General features: G+C 41.8%; 1 protein-coding gene across 1 annotated transcript in view; it reads right to left on the bottom strand.

Annotated features, from left to right (window-relative positions):
* LOC101167359 (lipoma-preferred partner homolog) overlaps positions 1–17482 on the bottom strand; it is a 99787-nt gene that overhangs the window by 30232 nt on the left and 52073 nt on the right. The window contains exon 4 of the mRNA XM_023954483.1: positions 13661–13757. Within this exon, the coding sequence (XP_023810251.1) occupies positions 13661–13757 (97 nt within the window). The remainder of the gene's footprint in view (positions 1–13660; positions 13758–17482) is intronic.

The raw sequence follows: 17482 nt of genomic DNA, 5'->3' as shown, positions 1-17482 counted from the left end.
CCACACCTCAATTATGGCTGCGTTACCTACTGTACAGGGAAGGCAGATTAAACAAACTAGTGAAGGCACGTCTCCAGGGGACATGTGGGTGTCAGTGGAATCACAAGCAGGGTAATCACTTCACAGAGCCGGAGGGAAAGGGAAAGGAGACAGAGCCCGTTAGTGGCTTCAGATCACAGGCCATTCTCAGTGAGTGGATGAGAATGCCAAACATGTCCCACAGGGCTCCCTCTTTAAATAACGAGCAGGAAACCTCTCTTTTCCTTTCGGCAGTCTGTGATCGCGAGGGCCCCAAGGAGCTATTTGTGCAAGACTGTGGGTACAGTGTACACAGTTTTGCCACACATTCAGAGTGAAAATAAGATCTCTTTGCAGCCTGACATGCCTCACATGATGACAAGCACATGCAAACGCAGAGGCATGCATCATAAACTGCAGCCACTCTGTTGTCATGCAATGCTGCGTGCAGCCCACACACGTCTTCACATCCTCGCAGAACACAGAGACGCGTCTGCCGCTGACCTTGAAGCTGCTTTTGAATTTACTTTTTCGTCATCTCAGTGAAGATAAAAGTCATTCTCTGTCAAAGGACAGACCTACAAAACTCCCCACAAGCGAAAAATCTCCAAAAGGATCATTCAATTCCAAATGTTGATGTTTGAAAGAAAATGATCTGCTGCCATACAAAAAGTTATTAAAAGTTACAGAGGAGAACATTATGCTGACCTGCAGGAACGCTCTGACTGTTGCGATTGTATATTACATTTCTGCCCCCAACTCAAAACTGATGTTGGTTGTTGATTTTTACAAAAGCGCAATACTCGAGGTCTCAAAATACCACAATATCTTCCACTTTCGGCTTCCCCCATCAGGGGTCGCCACAGCGAACAAGTCGCATAGTAAATTTGGCAATGTTTTACGCCGGATGCCCTTCCTGACGCAACCTTCTCTAACCGGGCTTGGAACCGGCAGAGGTAGAGAAGGGAACAGGGAGCAGCCTGGAGTCGAACCCGGGTTTCACGGATGGAAGGCGCCGCAAACCAGCACGAGCTAAACTGGCCCTCGAGGTCTCAAAATACCACAATATACCGGTATGTTTTTAATTAATGGCTTTTAATTAATGTTTTACAGTCAAATCCTTTTTAGAGTCATTATTTAGAAATGTCAGGCAAGTAACTGACAGGACTGCATCCTGAGAAGATCACCATAATTTGACAGCTTCATCAAACTGGAAGTCTTATCCAAGAGCGCCAATGTGGTCAGAAACACGGAACCCCATCACAGGACTTCAACAAACCAGAAAAATGCTTTAAGCCGTGAAAGTGGAAGCTGTTCAACTGAAAACTTCTACATTTGAAAGAGCTTCAAAACACTAGTATTTGACACTTAGTGATTTATGAGATGGGAAAAATTACCACAAGAAGAGAGAGAGTCATGGGTAAACAGAAATCTTGGATGCTACCTTAAAATTTACAGAGAAGGGGTTCCCTACAAAAAAAACAAAAAAAACAACACAAACAAAGAAAATCACTAACGTTTAACTTTAGAAAAGGTTTTCAGTGAGAGTCATTCTCTCCTCTGCAGCCTCCAAACAGCCCACTTAGCACCTCAGCTGGTCGCCGTTTTTTGCCAACTTAATGCTGAGCGGGTGGAATTTCTGTACGTTTCCAATCTCTCTGAAGTTCAAGTAAAACTGTTTCAGTGCTGCAGATTCGGGAGATAAGGCTCCGCTTTGACCCCGTTCACCTCCGTCTCACACTTGGTATGCAGCTTGTGTGAAAAACCTGCTACAGCAAAGGGGGAAGCGATTTTGGATCTGCTCGAACGTCTGTTCTGCGTTTTACCGTATTCTACTGTAGACCTTTTTCCCTTTTTTTTAAGGAGATGTTGAACTTCAAACAGAAGCTGAGAGTTGATCAGGAGTTGCAGGATTCCAGAACAAGATTGTGATAGTCAGAAAACAGCAGATCACATATTTTGAATGCCTTAACAGGTGATTCAGACTATTTTTATTGTCCTTTATCAGTAATAAATTTAAAAGGTAAAGCTATATCCCTTTTTTTATTTGACAAAATGCCAAATCTTCCAAATATTCAGTAAAGCTCTTTAATAAATCTACAAAACTTTCCAAAATCTGCATCAACATTTACCTTTTTAACTTCAGAACAGGAATAATAGTGTGAATTAAATGTTTTAAACTAAAATAGAATCATGTTACAGCCTTAGACTGAACCAATACAACATCAAATTAAATCAGCATGTCTGAGGACTATTATCAGCGCTGAGGTCCATTTTCAAAGCTGTTACAATTTTCCTGTTAAATCTGTAATATTCATTTGTGGTTCTTAAGCGTAGCCATACTATAACCAGATTTAAAAAGCGACCTCCTTAAAGCCTTCCTTCGTGGGGAATAAAAATGATTCCACAAAGTGTAAAAAAAGAGCAAATCTTCTCTGTGTCTGTAACCGTTGTTTCTAAAAGCCTCACTGTGTGATAAGAGAGAGGAGTGTGGAGTGTTTTATCATTCCTCACATCAATAATTTCATACATCTGCTTTGGAAGTAAGCATTTTCAATTTTGAGACACTACTTCAATTGACTCCCTGAATAATAGAGGACAGCAACAGAAGCGGCAGCAGCGCATTTACCCCCGTGGAGATGATCCCAAATACTTTCGAACTATTTCAGCCGGGCATAAAGGAATCATGAAAGGCCTCGCTGCTCCCCTGTGTCCCCTTTGCGTGGGGAGTGGAACCACAGACTTGATATCAGAACTTCAAATACTTCCTGTAGAACCAATGCAATGGTGACGGGGTGGGAGGGGGAGTTCATTTACACTTTACTCGCTTTCTTTGCTTTCATTCTTCAAGCCTCAGAAGTGTCTCTTCTCCGTTACATGGAAAGTCAAAGGAAGGACTGGAGAGGAAAGCCTTTTCTTCTTTTCCTTTTCTTAAAGAAGCACATTCCCTGTGAGCTGCAGAGGCTTAGGATGGTTAGACAATTTAATTGGATAAAAGGAAAAGATTAAAGAGGCCCTGACTCTGTTCCATAAATAATTGATTTCTAATGTATTTGTAGTGGCAGTGAGACGCTGTTGTTTGGGATTGGGGGATGTTGAGTGGCAGAACGCTTCAGATTTCTCTCAGTCTTTTGCCTTCTCTGTTTTTCATGCCGTGATATTGAGGCGGCATGAAAGGCAGAGAGGGAGCACACTTGCGGCTCAATTTGATCTTACATCGTCAGGAATCAAAGATTGTGCATGTAAAGAAGAATCCAAAGGAACTTTTTTTTTTTTTTGTGGTAGACCAAACTTTTCTTGCTATGTTGCTAAAGAATACAACTTGGCTGGTGCAACCCTTGCAAACCCCAAAGGCAAAGCAAGCAACTGCAGCTCGAATCCAAAGAACCGCAAAATGCATTTTTGGCCTTCCACTAAAGTTCTGTGCTTGGTTAAGATATATGACTTAAGTGTGGGGAAAAGCATGAAACAGGGAGAACACAGAGATAGAAAAGAATCCAAGCTAAACCTACACACAACGGGATTGTGAAACGAGCCTTCTTGAATGCTCATTTACCCCATGGTGTTCACACTGGACAAGCAGGGAGGGGTTTCTTCTTCATTTGCTTGTCCTTTCTGTATACTAGCGCTTGTTCGCCACCTACAGCTGGAAGAAGCTTGATGTGAAATGTTGAAGCGGTGCAAATCTGGTGAATGTTGCTCCAGGCTTTTTCTTTCACGACTCTGATGAAGGTGGAAGTGATTCCACCGAAACATGTCAGGTATGTGAAAAAACACAAACCGTGTCTGATAAAAAATAACCCAAGAAGAAATTTTGACCTTGTTTAACTTTCAATGCACGCTCAATGTCTCCGTGTTTTGTACAAAGAGCCTATGCATTCAGAGACTCCGGTTGAAGTGGCCACTTGAACGCGCGTTGCCAACATGTGATAAGGGATGTAAGGAGCTAATCAGCAAGTGGTTAAAAACCCAAAATAAGTGTGTCTAACAGATTAGGAGCCTAACTGCCAATCACTGTGGAGCCACGGGTCACAATTTGTGCTCCGTTTCATCTCCATCCCCTCCAGGTTCATGGACTTTGCTGCCTCAGATTGCCCTCTGCGCGGCCTGACAATGCCGTTGCCCTCAGTTAGCATGGAATGACGAGAGAAGTTGCTGTCATCACTGCGTTTCAATCTCAGAAAGCCTCTTTCGTTACCCCAGCTGTTAATCTCATTCTCTGTGTCAGCAAATAGCAATCTGAAGAGCCGCTGCGGCGATGGCGGAGGATAGAGGACAGGCGAGCCTGTGCCACGACGCATTACGGCACGGCTCGTCAGGGCCAGTGGGGGCACAGCGAGGAGGGGGGGGGGGGGGGGGGTGCAGTGTAGGTTACATGTTTTAGAAGCAGGTTGGCAGGAGTGGAGGGGTGCTGGGGAGTGAGCAAAATTGGTGAAGCGGGTGAATTGCAGGGGACAGGTGCGTTTGAAGGAGTGTGTGCGGACAAGCTGCTTCTGCTGTTTAGCCATGCGCACCCGCATGTTTGTGCTGGCGTGCGTGAGCATGCAGACTCATTCCTGTGGTCAAACGCTCACTCACAAATGAAATCTAGCAACGTGAGTGCCCGGAAGCCTCAGCTGGGCTCGCACGCCAGCTGATCTTGCAAGCCTCAGTGGAGCTGTCTCAACGAGGCAGGATAGCAAGAGCTGAGCCTGGCGGGAAAGGAAGAGGAGGGGGGGGGGGGGGGAGGAGGGTCATGGTTGGGTTGGGAGGGAAAGGAGGAGGGGGGGGGGTCAACTCCTGGGAACCACAGCCCAAAAGTGTGCTTCTGTCAGTGGGAAAAGAAGCCCCACACTGGCACTCTGCATCAGCTGAGAGACTAGAAAGCAGCACAAGGAGGTCAACAGAAGATAATAAGCCATGCAAAGAAAAGGCTAAGGAGCCAATCCCCCATCCCCCCCTTACAATAAAAAACCAGCATCTGTGTTCTCCATGCAGCAACAAATAAGATCAAGTATTGAAAACACCACATAACCAATTACAAGATGATGACATAGCACAAACCCCGCTCTGGTCTCATTCATGGAAGAACTAACAGCAGGCAGTGTAAACAAACAAAAGCTGCAGTTTTTTTTTCCAGAATTCCTTCAATCTGGCAAATTTCAAGATTTAAATTCAAAGCCTTTCATAATATTTCCATAAGAAGAAAGCTCTTAGAAGTCAAATCCGCAGCTTCATATTGACACACACGCACACAGGATTTTCCTTATAAAAGCAGCTATGATGGATCATCCAGGGCTATTGTGTTGTATAATTTAGGCCTTTGCAGCCATACACCATAATCCACTGTAGGTGGTATAGTGATGCTGAGGCTTAAGACAAGTTGCCATGTCACCAGACTGCCTTGTACGCCGGCCTCCTCCCCCTGGGGGGTCCGTGACCTCCTTCCAGAAGCATTATGCGTCTGTCTTATTCTGACTGCTGCGCACGCACACACACCCACACACAGAGTACACTACAAAAAAGCAGAGCCAACACACTCTAAAGGAAATCCCTCTGTGGGGAAGGAGGAAACGTCAGCATTTGTGAATAATTTTAAATATCAATAACTACTGTAATCGCTTTTGCTGGCCATCCTTTTGTCTCTAAGTTTAATCTTCATATTATGAACTTTCTCTAAAAGTGCGGATGTGGTCTAGACATGACTCATCCGTCTAACCCACTTGTCCACATTAAAATGTCACCAACATCTGAGGCACGATGCCAAATCAAACTGCAGGGTTATTTTCGGTCACGCCGAAGTTCGGTCAAGAAAAAGCAGAAACACTGAATCCTCAGCGGTCCCGTCTGGTTGCACAACATCCGTCTGTTCACCTGCACTGCAAAGCAGGAAGAGTGGCTGAGCCACAAGCTTTATTAGTCCATGATGTTTTATGCTGATATAGTTGCAGCACGTCATGCAGATTAGACATTTATTCCTCTCTAAACTTTACTGCTTGCATATCGATGTTAATGCATGTGCATAATCGCATAGAAACTCACTCAGTGGCCTAAATTCTTGAATTGTACTGACAGCACTAGACACAGCCATGTTTAAAACTTAAACACTCTGTCAGTTGTAGGCCTAAAGTTCACAAAAACCCAAATCTGCACTAATGACAGCATCTTTTTTTCCAGCTTGAATCCAGGAAAGTTTTTGCTGTACTCAACTAACGAATTAGTTTAAAAGTTACCAAAGTGAAAGAACCAGTCTGTCTTTTCTGACAAAAAGGTCACTTTTCTGTCTCAGCAGACGAGAGGAAGTTCTGCAACAACTAAAGATGCATAAAAAGTATGAAAAGAAAAAAATAAATATCCTTCTTAACTCGCATTGTTGGAGGGGCAAACACTACCTGGCATCATGGCATATTTATTTGCAACATTTTGATCCAGACAACAGGTTTTCAAACATCCCTGTGCAACACATTAATGAAAAAGAAACTAGCTCTACACAAAAACAAAGAAACACTGAGCAGTATTTCATCCTCAATTTAATGCAAGTTCAGTCAATAAAATGTAAAAGAAAATGCGTTTAATTAACCGTACTTTTACAGAAAGTGCAACAGCTGGACTGCCTTTGATACCTTGCATGCCACTAAGTGGTGCAGAATCAGCATATTTTAAGTAAGACATGAGTTCTTGCTTGAGCAGATAAAGATTTTACACAGGTGTCTATAGATGTTGTTCTTGTAGGATGCTGTCCTCCCCTGCAGAGGAGGTAAAATAATGTTCTAAAGGCTGCTTTGTGTTGCATTGCCAATTTTCTTTTCAGGCAAAGCAGATCACAGGTGTTTCAGAAAGATGTTGATGTTGATGAAAGAAAAAGATGACATACCTTAATCCAAAGATTGACATATTGAATGTTTCTTCCTTGACTTAGTAAAAAGAGTAAAATAAAAGTGTGGTCCTTGAAAAGACTTTTATGAATTATGTAACTATGCATTTTTTGAATTCCTTCCCAGTCAACAATGACGAGGTAAAACCAAGGTCAGCGCATAAAGGAAGGTATACTAGCCTGTGACTGTTGGTAAAAGAAAGATAAAGCATCTACATTTACAACTACGATAAAAGTCCAACATTGGAACTTTTGTACACTCAAAGAAAAATGGTGAAGAGGGGCAATAAAATGTAAATTAAATAAACCAAAATAAATAATTAGGCTATTAATGATGATTCTTTAACTGCCAGTGACTTCAATAACAATTTTCAACCACGGATCTCATTTAGTGCATGGTCTTCTTGTGTATGTGTAAGCCCTCCAGCTTCCTCACACGGTCCAAAAACATGCTTCATTGATTAACTGATGACTCTAGGTATGAATATGAGAGAGTGTGGCCCTATGACAGACTGGAGAACTGTCCAGGGTGTACCAACAGTGGCTGGGACAGGCTCCAGCAACCCAGTGACGCCAAAAAGGATCAAGTGAGTTTAGAAAATGATTTAGAAAAGCAAATCAATAATCTCATGTATCCTTAGTGTCCAAAATAAAGCAAAGAAACAATACATAAAATATTATTTTGAAAGGAAAATATAGATTAGAATAAGTAGAAAAACAAAAAATACAAATTAGTTGCAATTGTAATTTTTAAACAAACGTTGTCCCGTTTACTCATTTTTACCATTCATGAGTTACTGAAATCGTAGGGAAGGCAGGCAGTAATAAACCTAACTACTTATCATGTACAAAAACCTCCAAACATGGTCATTTTTGGAAACATTTAGACACAGAAAAAACAAAGTTCAAGAAAATGACTCTTTTCCCTGATGGGATTCATTTCTGGATCTGCAGCAGTGAACACATCAAAAGGTTGAAGTTGAAACATATTTTCAAAAACACCGGTATTTAAAGATTTTGACTAATGTAGGTAAACTAAATTACATCAAACACAAGGTGAAGTGAAAACAGATGTGCTCTAGTTGAAGTTCGATCAAGCAAATGCATTTTGTGAATGACCAAGGATTTTTCCTTTTGGAAGATTTAAGCTTGCTTTTATTTTTTTCTATATTTAATGATTAAATGTTGTCCTGCTGTAAAGACAACATTTTGTAAGACTTTAACAAAGTTGTATGACGTAAGTGATAAGTGCTCCACTTTATCCGACACCCTTTTTTAGACTTCCAGTTATTTTATGTGCACGTGTGTGTAATTTTTTCCCTTTATTTTTAAAAGAATTCAATCAATTTGAATGTTTTTGGGGTGGAGCGTATTTGGGGAAGCACGAAACAAAGTGGAAGAGGGGGGGGGGGGGGGGGGGAGCAGAGGTTTTTATTCTGACACACATCCCACTTTTCTGACATGTGGAGGCACATCTAAAAGGAAACTCCTAAGAGACCGCTGAGGGCGACCTCAGTAAAATGCAAATTAACTCAAGTATCTTAGACAATGCACAAAGCTGTCTAAACTGGAGGTCTATTAATATATTAAGGTTGGGACGTTCGCTGTGAAGAACAGCAGGCGGCTCCACAATGCGTGGGCCCTAACTTTTTTCTGACCCACTTACCTTGGTTGATACGCTCCGGCTCTCCGGCCTGTGGTGTCACTGAAGCTGCACTGCCATTTGTGTCTCTTCCAAGATTCCTCATGAAGCTTTCATGCCATGTGTCTTGTAAATTATGAGCCGACATCACGGGCAGAGCCAGCCTTTTCTTCTGTGGCTCTCACCAGAAAACAAAGGCGAACCCGGGACGAGAGGAAAGCTTTCCCGACAGCTCTGAGTCCTGGGTGCGCCCGTATGAAGCTCTATGCTAATTTCCACTGACTGCCTCTCATCCATTTGATAATAACATTAATGTCGCTGCTCAAAAATCTCTCTGGAAAAGCTCTCAGTATAAATATTGATTGGATATTAAAATCTTAATTCGGTTCCATACGGTGCGATACTGGAAGTCGGGAGCACGTGGAAGGATCCTCAACCTGTCACTTTGAAATGATTCTCTGCAGCACAAGGAACCATAAGTATCATCGTCACTAATTGTGAATAATGCAGTCTGTAAGCTTTTCAATTATTCAGCTTTATGTCCTGGTTTTGGTTGACAAAAATGTAGTGATGAGAAAACATTGTAAGTTTCTCTGATGCGAAGAAGCCAAGGCATCTCCACTGCAAGCTGAGTCGCTGTGTCTTATTAGATTTCCACAAACACAGAACACCTACGCACAACCTAAGTGGATTAAATATGACGGATGATGACATTTGGAGAAAAGGTTCTTTCAGATTTCTCAAATCTAATCTGGAACTCTAAATCAGGACTAATCAGTTGCTTTTCAAAGAAGCTTCAATCATGGGGAGATGTGGAGGGGGGGGGGGTCTGGCTTTCAAACTAGGTTTCCCATAAGAAAAGCTGTTTTTCTTTGTTTTCCATCTCCAGGTTCAGAGCGTGATGCGTCTCTTCAGAGTTGACACGACTGCTCTCTTTCCGCTGGTTTCACCAGAAAAAGTCTTCAAAGGCTGGTCCGATGATGGCGCCACACTGTTGTGTAATTGAGCAGCCCCCAGTAAAGCGGAAGACAAGTTTCCCCGCTAAATCACAGAGTCAGAGTGTAAAGAGCGCAGTGCTAATTCAATTCAATTAACCCCCTCTGGACCAGTGAAGACTTACTATGGCTGCTTCAGATTAGCAGCTCATCAAAGACATTAGTGACACCAATAAAAGTTTGCAAGAGGAAGACAATGATCCAGTCCAGTGGTGCGCCAGAGATCGCAGCCCCACTTTGATTAATCTTGTTAATTACTAGCCTTAGGGTTTCAACAACTGCGATCCCTGCATCCCCCTGTACCCATTAAAAAAGAAGAAGAGGCCTGCGTGCCATTAGATTCTTTGTAATTACAAAAGTCTCATGCTCTGGGACTGATCTTCCCACAGCCATGAATATACAGTAAGAAAGAAGCCAGGCAGAATTTGCTTTTAACCAAACTGTGGCGACTTTTCTGAACATTATTCAGCGGGGGAGGAGAGGGACTCTGAGGATTTGATAGCGGCGTGTGCCTTGAACTCCCTCCTAATGAGTCCCAGCAGTCACCTAAGTCGCCACTCCATCTCTCTGCTGATTCGTCCGTAGCCTAGCTCACCAGGAGATGACCTCCCTTCCCTCCCTCGCCTCCCTCGGCGTTCTGGAAGCAGCCAGCTGCTGTCAGCTGCGCATCCCTAACTTGCTCCGGCAACATGTGGCCCGTGTCCTCGCTTTAGCGGCCAGTCAGCCTCACAGCTGACAAACATCTGCACGCACACGGAGTTCATGCAAAGTCTGTTTTTCGCAGGTTGACCCAAGAATTAGGCCAGCAAGACCATTCCCCTGTAAAACAACTAAAACTCAAGCCAGGAGATCCATTTGACCTCCGTCTAATGTGAACCAATTAAGGTCTTTACATGAGTGCGCACCAACGTGATGCTGTATATCCTTTAATACCAGTTAAATACACATCCCTGTAGCTATAATACACCTACACATGCCATCATGGCGCGATGTGTGATTATGCGCTGATATAAAGCTTCTGCACAGCCCCACTGAATGCACTGAATGAGGTTTCTAATGGGCATGGGAACTAATTCCAGGGCAAAGGGGATTAAAGGCTAAAGAAGAGAGAGCGGCAGAGGGCTGGCACTCTCCGACAGCTGAGTGTGCAGAGGGCGGAAAAATCAAAATCAAATACAAACGCAGGCAGCCCTCGCCTTCTCAATCCTATTTTGCAAAATAGCATTAAAATGTGCGTTTTGTCTAATCTTGGCAGTTACATTTCTTTTTCTTTTTTCCATTCAGGTGAGAGGAAAATTCAGTCAAGAGCATTCAATTTAAAAGAGGAGACAATATTGGAGAAGCGATTAAAATGAACAAAGATTGAGCAAGATAAAAATCTCATATCTTAGCCTGATTTTTAAGGTGGATTTACAGTTAGGACCATAAATGTTTGGACAGAGACAAATTCTCTCTAACTTTGTTTCTGTACATTACCACAGGGAATTTTAAATAAAACAACTCAGATGCCATTGAAGTGCAGACTTTCAGCTTTTATTCCATGGGTTGAACAAAAAGATTGCATGAAAATGTGAAAAACTAAAGCATTTTATAAACACAATCCCTTCATTTCATGGGCTTGTAAGTAATGAAATAACTGAAAACAAAATGGTCATTACTAATATTTGGTTGAAAAGCCTTTGTTGGCAATGACAGCCTGAAGTCTTGAACTCATGGACATCACCAGATGCTGGGTTTCTCCTTCTGAATGCTCTGCCAGGCCTTTACTGCAGCGGTTTTCATTTGCTGTTTGTTTGTGGGCGTTTCTGTCTGAAGTTTAGTCTTCAACAAGTGAAATGCTGCTCAATTGGGTTAAGATCAGGTGACTGTCCTGGCCATTCCAGAATATTCCACTTCTTGGCTTTAATAAATTCCTGAGTTGCTTTGGCGGTATGTTTTGGCTCGTTGTCCATCTGTATTATGAAACGCCGCCCAATCAGTTTGGCTGCATTCACCTGGATCTGCACAGACAGTATGTCTCTGAACACCTCAGAATTCATTGGGCTGCTTCTGTCCTGTGTCACGTCATCAATAAACACTAGTGTCCCGGTGCCACTAGCAGCCATGCACGCCCAGACCATCACACTGCCTCCACAGTGTTCTACTGATGATGTAGTGTGCTTTGGATCAGGAGCTTCTCCACGCCCTCTCCATACTTTTCTCTTGCCATCATTCTGGTAGAGGTTGATTTTGGTTTCATCTGTCCAAAGAATGTTTTTCCAGAACTGTGCTGGCTTTTTTAGATGCTTTTTAGCAAAGTCCAATCTAGCCTTCCTATTCTTGAGGCTTCTGAGTGGCTTGCATCTTGCAGTGTACTCTCTGTATCTACTTTCATGCAGTCTTCTTTTTATGCTAGACTTGGATATTGATACGTCTACCTCCTGGAGAGTGTTGTTCACTTGGTTGGCTGTTGTGAACGGGTTCCTCTTCACCATGGAAATGATTCTGCCATCATCCACCACTGTTGTCTTCCGTGGACGTCCAGGTCTTTTTGCGTTGCTGAGTTCACCAGTGCTTTCTTTCTTTCTCAGGATGTACCACACTGTGGATTTTGCCACTCCTATTACTGTAGCAATTTCTCACATGTTTTTTTTCTGTTTTCTCAGCTTAATGATGGCTCCTTTCACCTGCATGGGGACCTCCTTCTGACCGCATGTTGCCTTTTCACAGCAAAATCTTCCAAATGCAGCACGAGTCCTCTAATCAACTCCAGGCCTTTTATCTGCTTCACTCATAATGACATAACAAGGGAATTGCCCACACCTGCCCATGCAATAGCATGGAAGTCAATTGTCCAATTACTTACCAGCCCATGAAATGAAGGGATTGTGTTTAAAAAGTGCTTAAGTTTTTCACATTTTTATGCAATCTTTTTGTTCAACCCATGGAATAAAAGCTGAAAGTCTGCACTTCAATGGCATCTGAGTCGTTTTATTTAAAATTCACTGTGGTAATGTACAGAAACTGAATTAGAAAAAAATGTGTCTCTGTCCTAATATTTATGGTCCTGACTGTAGTTTTTTTAGCCTTTTATCCCTAAAGTACAGTCTATTCCTGTGAGAGCCCCAACAGGCCTTTTATTTTGAAAATCAAGCATCTTATCCCATGTTTAACGGCTCTCTTCTGAACACTTTGTCTGCTTTATCTTATGTATGCACTCTAGTAAAAGAGATTCTAAGTTCATTTTTTCCATCATACTTTCTTTGCCTCCCAACCACATTTGCACCTGTCCACCAGGGTCGTGCTTAACAAGTAGAAAAAGAAAATTGTACCTGCACCCCCACTAAATTACCCCTGGTGTGTGTGAGCCTTGACTCCGACACATTTGCTTCTATTAGATGTTTGCAAAAATGACCTTTTGTTTCATGCAAAACCACTATGGTGAGGCTGCTGACCACAGCTTCATTCATAGCAGAAATATTTAGCTTTGATTCAGCATCAATATGAAACCAAAGGAGGATTTTAAATATATACATGAAATGTACCTATTTCTTTCTGTCAGATCCTGGATAGTGAGCTAAGGTAAATTCCAAGGTCATTAAAAATGATCAAAAAAGACAGGATTAAGAGAAAATATAAAGATTTGTTTAGCTTATTTTACATAAATTAGAAGTAGATCCAGTCTGGTCAGTAAAGTAACATCAGTTATGTCCTTGTCCTCATTTGGTCAATGGTCTATATACCTGGATCTCAGGAGAAGATTTATGCTGCTAAAAGCTTAAAGATAAAGGATAAAGGATTTGACACCGTCAATAGATTCACCTGACCTGCATTGTCTGTTAAAACAAATAAAAGTTTGAGAAAAAAAAAGCTCCTACAAAACAGGTGCACTCTGTGTGAGCTGGATCAAAAGGTCATTTCCTGGTTACACAGTTCTAAAACACAATCAGAATAAGAAACAGAATAAGAAACAGAACGTTTCCTGTTGAGCAGCTGGATGTGTGGGGTTAAAATGTTTTTGGAATCAACCAAATACTGAAAAAGAAAAAGAAAAAAAGGCCAAAGACACATCATTTCCTGCGATTATGGATTTTCAGACACCTGGAGGTTGTTTTTTTTTTATATCTGTGAACTGTTATGTTAAGGGCAGCGCAACGAGTTTAACTATCTTACCAAAATACTCCTCAGATGGTGGGTTGTCCATGTCAAACAGCATCTTCTTGGTCAGGCGCTCCAGTTCATCTTCCGGATGAGCCTGGGGAGCGCCACCCTGAGAAGCAGACAAACAGAAGAACTCAGTTTAAGTTCAAAATCTTTTTATTTGACTTTTCCAGAACATAAAGACATACATAGTGCAAAGTCACAGTAGTAAACCGCAGCACTTGACAGAACTAAAAACAACAATAAGAATTGGAATAAACATAAAAAGAAATAATAAAATGTATAAAAATAATAAAATAAAGTAAAGCCAACGGCATCAAGACAGAACAAGAAACAAAAATAAACAAACTAAAACAACCCTTACCCTCCCCCCTCCCCTTCTGTCACTGCCCACTCTTTAGCTGGGTACCACACTGGCACCACAAAATGGGTTTAAAGCCGGTCTAGGTTCGACACGGTAAAGCACCCTGATTGCCTCGTTCCCAAATCTGCTGAAATGTCTCCAGAAAAGGGCCCCACATCTCCTGAAAGTTCCTGCTCTTATGGTTGAGTGAGAACCTGATCTTCTCGAGTTGCAAACAAGACATGGTCTCTGCCAACCATTGTTTGTGAGTCGGGGGTGCAGCATTCTTCCACCTAACCAGGACTGCCCGTCTAGCCAAGAGGGAGGCAAAAGACAGAGTTTGTTGTTTTTCTCGGGTTAGAATCAACCCCTCACCAGTGACCCCAAACAGAGCAGTCAGAGGGTTTGGTGCAGCGAGACTTTGAGTATCCAGGATAGAGTTTGAAACACTGCCACCCAAAACCCGCTGAGGGATGGACAAGACCAGTACATGTGAATAAGTGTGGCTACCCCCGTTTTGCATTTATCACAGTAGGGACTGATATTAGGGTAGATGTGAGATAGTTTAGACTTGGAGATGTGTGACCTGTGCAAAACTTTAAACTGGATTAGACAGTGGCGAGCACAGAGAGACGAAGAGTTCACTTGTCTCAGCATTAAATTCCAGGTTTCTGGAGATATGGACATGTTCAGATCCCCCTCCCACACTGTTCTAAGCTGGGCCACACAATAAGTTTTTAGGTTTGTCAGCCGGTTGTATAGAACTGAAATAAGTCTTTTGTGGGACGGGTTCTAAGAACTCAGTTTAAAGTCGCACTTCAAGTCCAAAGATTTTCAAAAAACAGGATTTTCACGTAAAGAAATGAAGCCGGTCTTGAGGTCAAACAGAACACATTCAGTGCGATTAACATGCAGTGGCTGATTCTCAGCTTGGCTTTGTCCTCTGGGATATCTGACTCTGGTTCAGATTCTCCTCTGTGCAACTCACACACAGGGGAAGAAAGAGCTGTGACCTTCACTGATCCCTGCATTCTAAAATAATGATAGCAAAAACAAAAGACATAAAAATAGTGCTCTTTGAGGGCTTGTATGTTGGGGAAATAGGTCACAAGATGGTTATCCAGATAAACTTGGCACCCAAATACCTCAGTTTAGAGCTGTGCTGGAGCCTAAACAGGCCCTCAAAGAGCGTGACATAACTCTCTGAAGATGTCTCATCCTTTCTTTCCTGGTAAACCGGCCCTCCTCCTTATCACGCTGTCTCTGACATCCGCCTGCTGTGTGTCTGTGTGAGCTGCTGTGTTGTGCCTGACATTTTCTGCCAATCATCCTCAGAGCCGGAGAACCCCCATCCCCGGTGATGGAAGGGCTTGCAGCACGATCCCATCACAGGTGCGTGCGTGTCCTTTTCAGACACCCAGGAGATCTGAGCTCGAAGCGTCTTGGAACCCAGGGACACTCTGAAGACTTTCTCTCAATCTGGATCTACGCAGTGGATTTGATTTTCAATATCCCATCCTGGACTAAAATCTGAGCTGACCTTTGAGCTGCTCCTAATTGCGACATCGGGGAGTCGTCCAAATGTCTGGTTTGGAACTAAATTATCTGGGCTTTATTCCCTCACATAAAGAAATATGAAACATCAATAGAGGATTAACACATGTGAAAAAACATGTTTTGTGTTCAGCCTATAAGAATGCATGTCATTATTGAATGTGTAAAGTTTACTTTCATTTAACCTTTAGACTATTTTTTCTTTTGACTTATAACTCAAGACAAAAGAGCTGCATGATGTTCTTTTATTCATCTATTTATTTTAATAAAAAGCTTTATTCTCTAATAATTATAGCTCTAATAAAGTTTGGTTTTGCTGAGGGGAAAAGAAAATTAATTTAAATAATTGTCATTGATAACCATTTCCTGTTTGACAGTTGCAGAGGCTTTGTTTTTCATGAAGAGTGTAGACCAAACTCATGCCAAAACTGTTTGAGCTCCTTTGTGAAATAAACAATTCTCAGATATTTATGGAAGATGATCACCAGAAGTGTTGAAAATGTATTTGGTTACAAAAAAGAAATAAAAATAAAATCCTCTCTGCTTAGGTATGGTACTTTTAGTGATCCCAAACGTCCATGAAGACAACTTGCAGCTTTATTATCTGCTTTAATTCCGATGGTGAAGTACCTTCAAAGCTTCTCCACATCATAATTTTGATACATGGTTTGGAGATCCAGATTCATTTCTTTTTAAATATGGGTCAGTGTAAACTTTTTTTAATGAATAAGGTGGATTAAAAAAATTCAATCTCAAAATATCCAGTTCTGCCCTGCGATGGACTGGCGACCTGTCCACGGTGTACCCCGCCTTCACCCAACAGTGGCCGGAACAGGCGCCGCCACCCCCTGTGACCCTGAAATACATAGCGGGTCAAGAAAATGGATGGATCCGGTAAATGGATATCCAGTTGAATGTGAAGGAATGTGAGCAAATACTTTTTCTTGATCTTGAAGAACAACACACTGAGCACCAAGAACCACATGGATGCCACGAAGATTTTTCAGGTTTCTTCACTCAGTTTGGTTTCATTCAAAAACTGATTCTGTTATAGTTCCAAGGTTTTAAATAAAAGGCTAAATAAAATATCATGTTAAACTTTAAGGGCATTAAAATTAAATGAACGAAGCCTTGTAGTGGCAGCAACATACACAGTCTTAAACTCTTCCATTATTTAAAAAAAACAAGCCAAAGTGCTGAAACACTCCACACCAAATAACGTCCAGGCTTATATTATATGACTTCAATAACCTGGAGTTAATGTTTTTTTGTCTTGTTTAATTATTAATTGACATAGATATGGAGTAGTTTTAGACTAAACCAATGGAGCACCGGAATATTTTCTTTAAGTGCCTTTCTTTTATAACTGTGTAGAAATAATTAACCATTTTCTGTTTGGTTCTTTTAATTTTTTGAACTTTAGAATGCAAAGCCAGTGACAGACACCCCACAGAAACAATGTTGTCAAGAGTATAAAGAATGCAAGCATGTATAAGAAGCAGAACTGGGTGGATGTTTGTGTGTGAACAAGAAAAAAACGTTTTTAAGTGCTTGGCAGAACCAAAAGATGGTTAAAAAGGAACTAAAAAAATGTGGATCATCAAGCATTTATGTCGCTCTTGGGTTTTTAGATTTTCTCAGAGCATTGCACGATCTGACCTTGGGGTGAACTTGCTGAAACGTCCACTCTTGGGAAGGCAGACGACAGTCTCTGATGTTTACCGCTCGTTAAATAAAAGTCTCACAGCAGAGTGACTGTCTGTAAATTGTTCCGATACCGCGTATGCATGTCACAAAGATGAATGGGACAAATCACCTCTCAAAGGTCACAGTTTGCGGGTTTTAGCCTTGAAATTATGTTAAACATTTTCAAGCTCCACAACAGTAAAGTTTTTAAACTGCAGTTTATGTAGGTAGAGTTTTTTGTTGTTGTAAAG

This window comes from Oryzias latipes, chromosome 4, assembly GCF_002234675.1.
Source record: "Oryzias latipes chromosome 4, ASM223467v1".
In the NCBI taxonomy this organism is placed as follows: domain Eukaryota; kingdom Metazoa; phylum Chordata; class Actinopteri; order Beloniformes; family Adrianichthyidae; genus Oryzias; species Oryzias latipes.
Note: the sequence above shows the minus strand (reverse complement) of the source record. Positions and strands in the feature narration are given on the sequence as shown.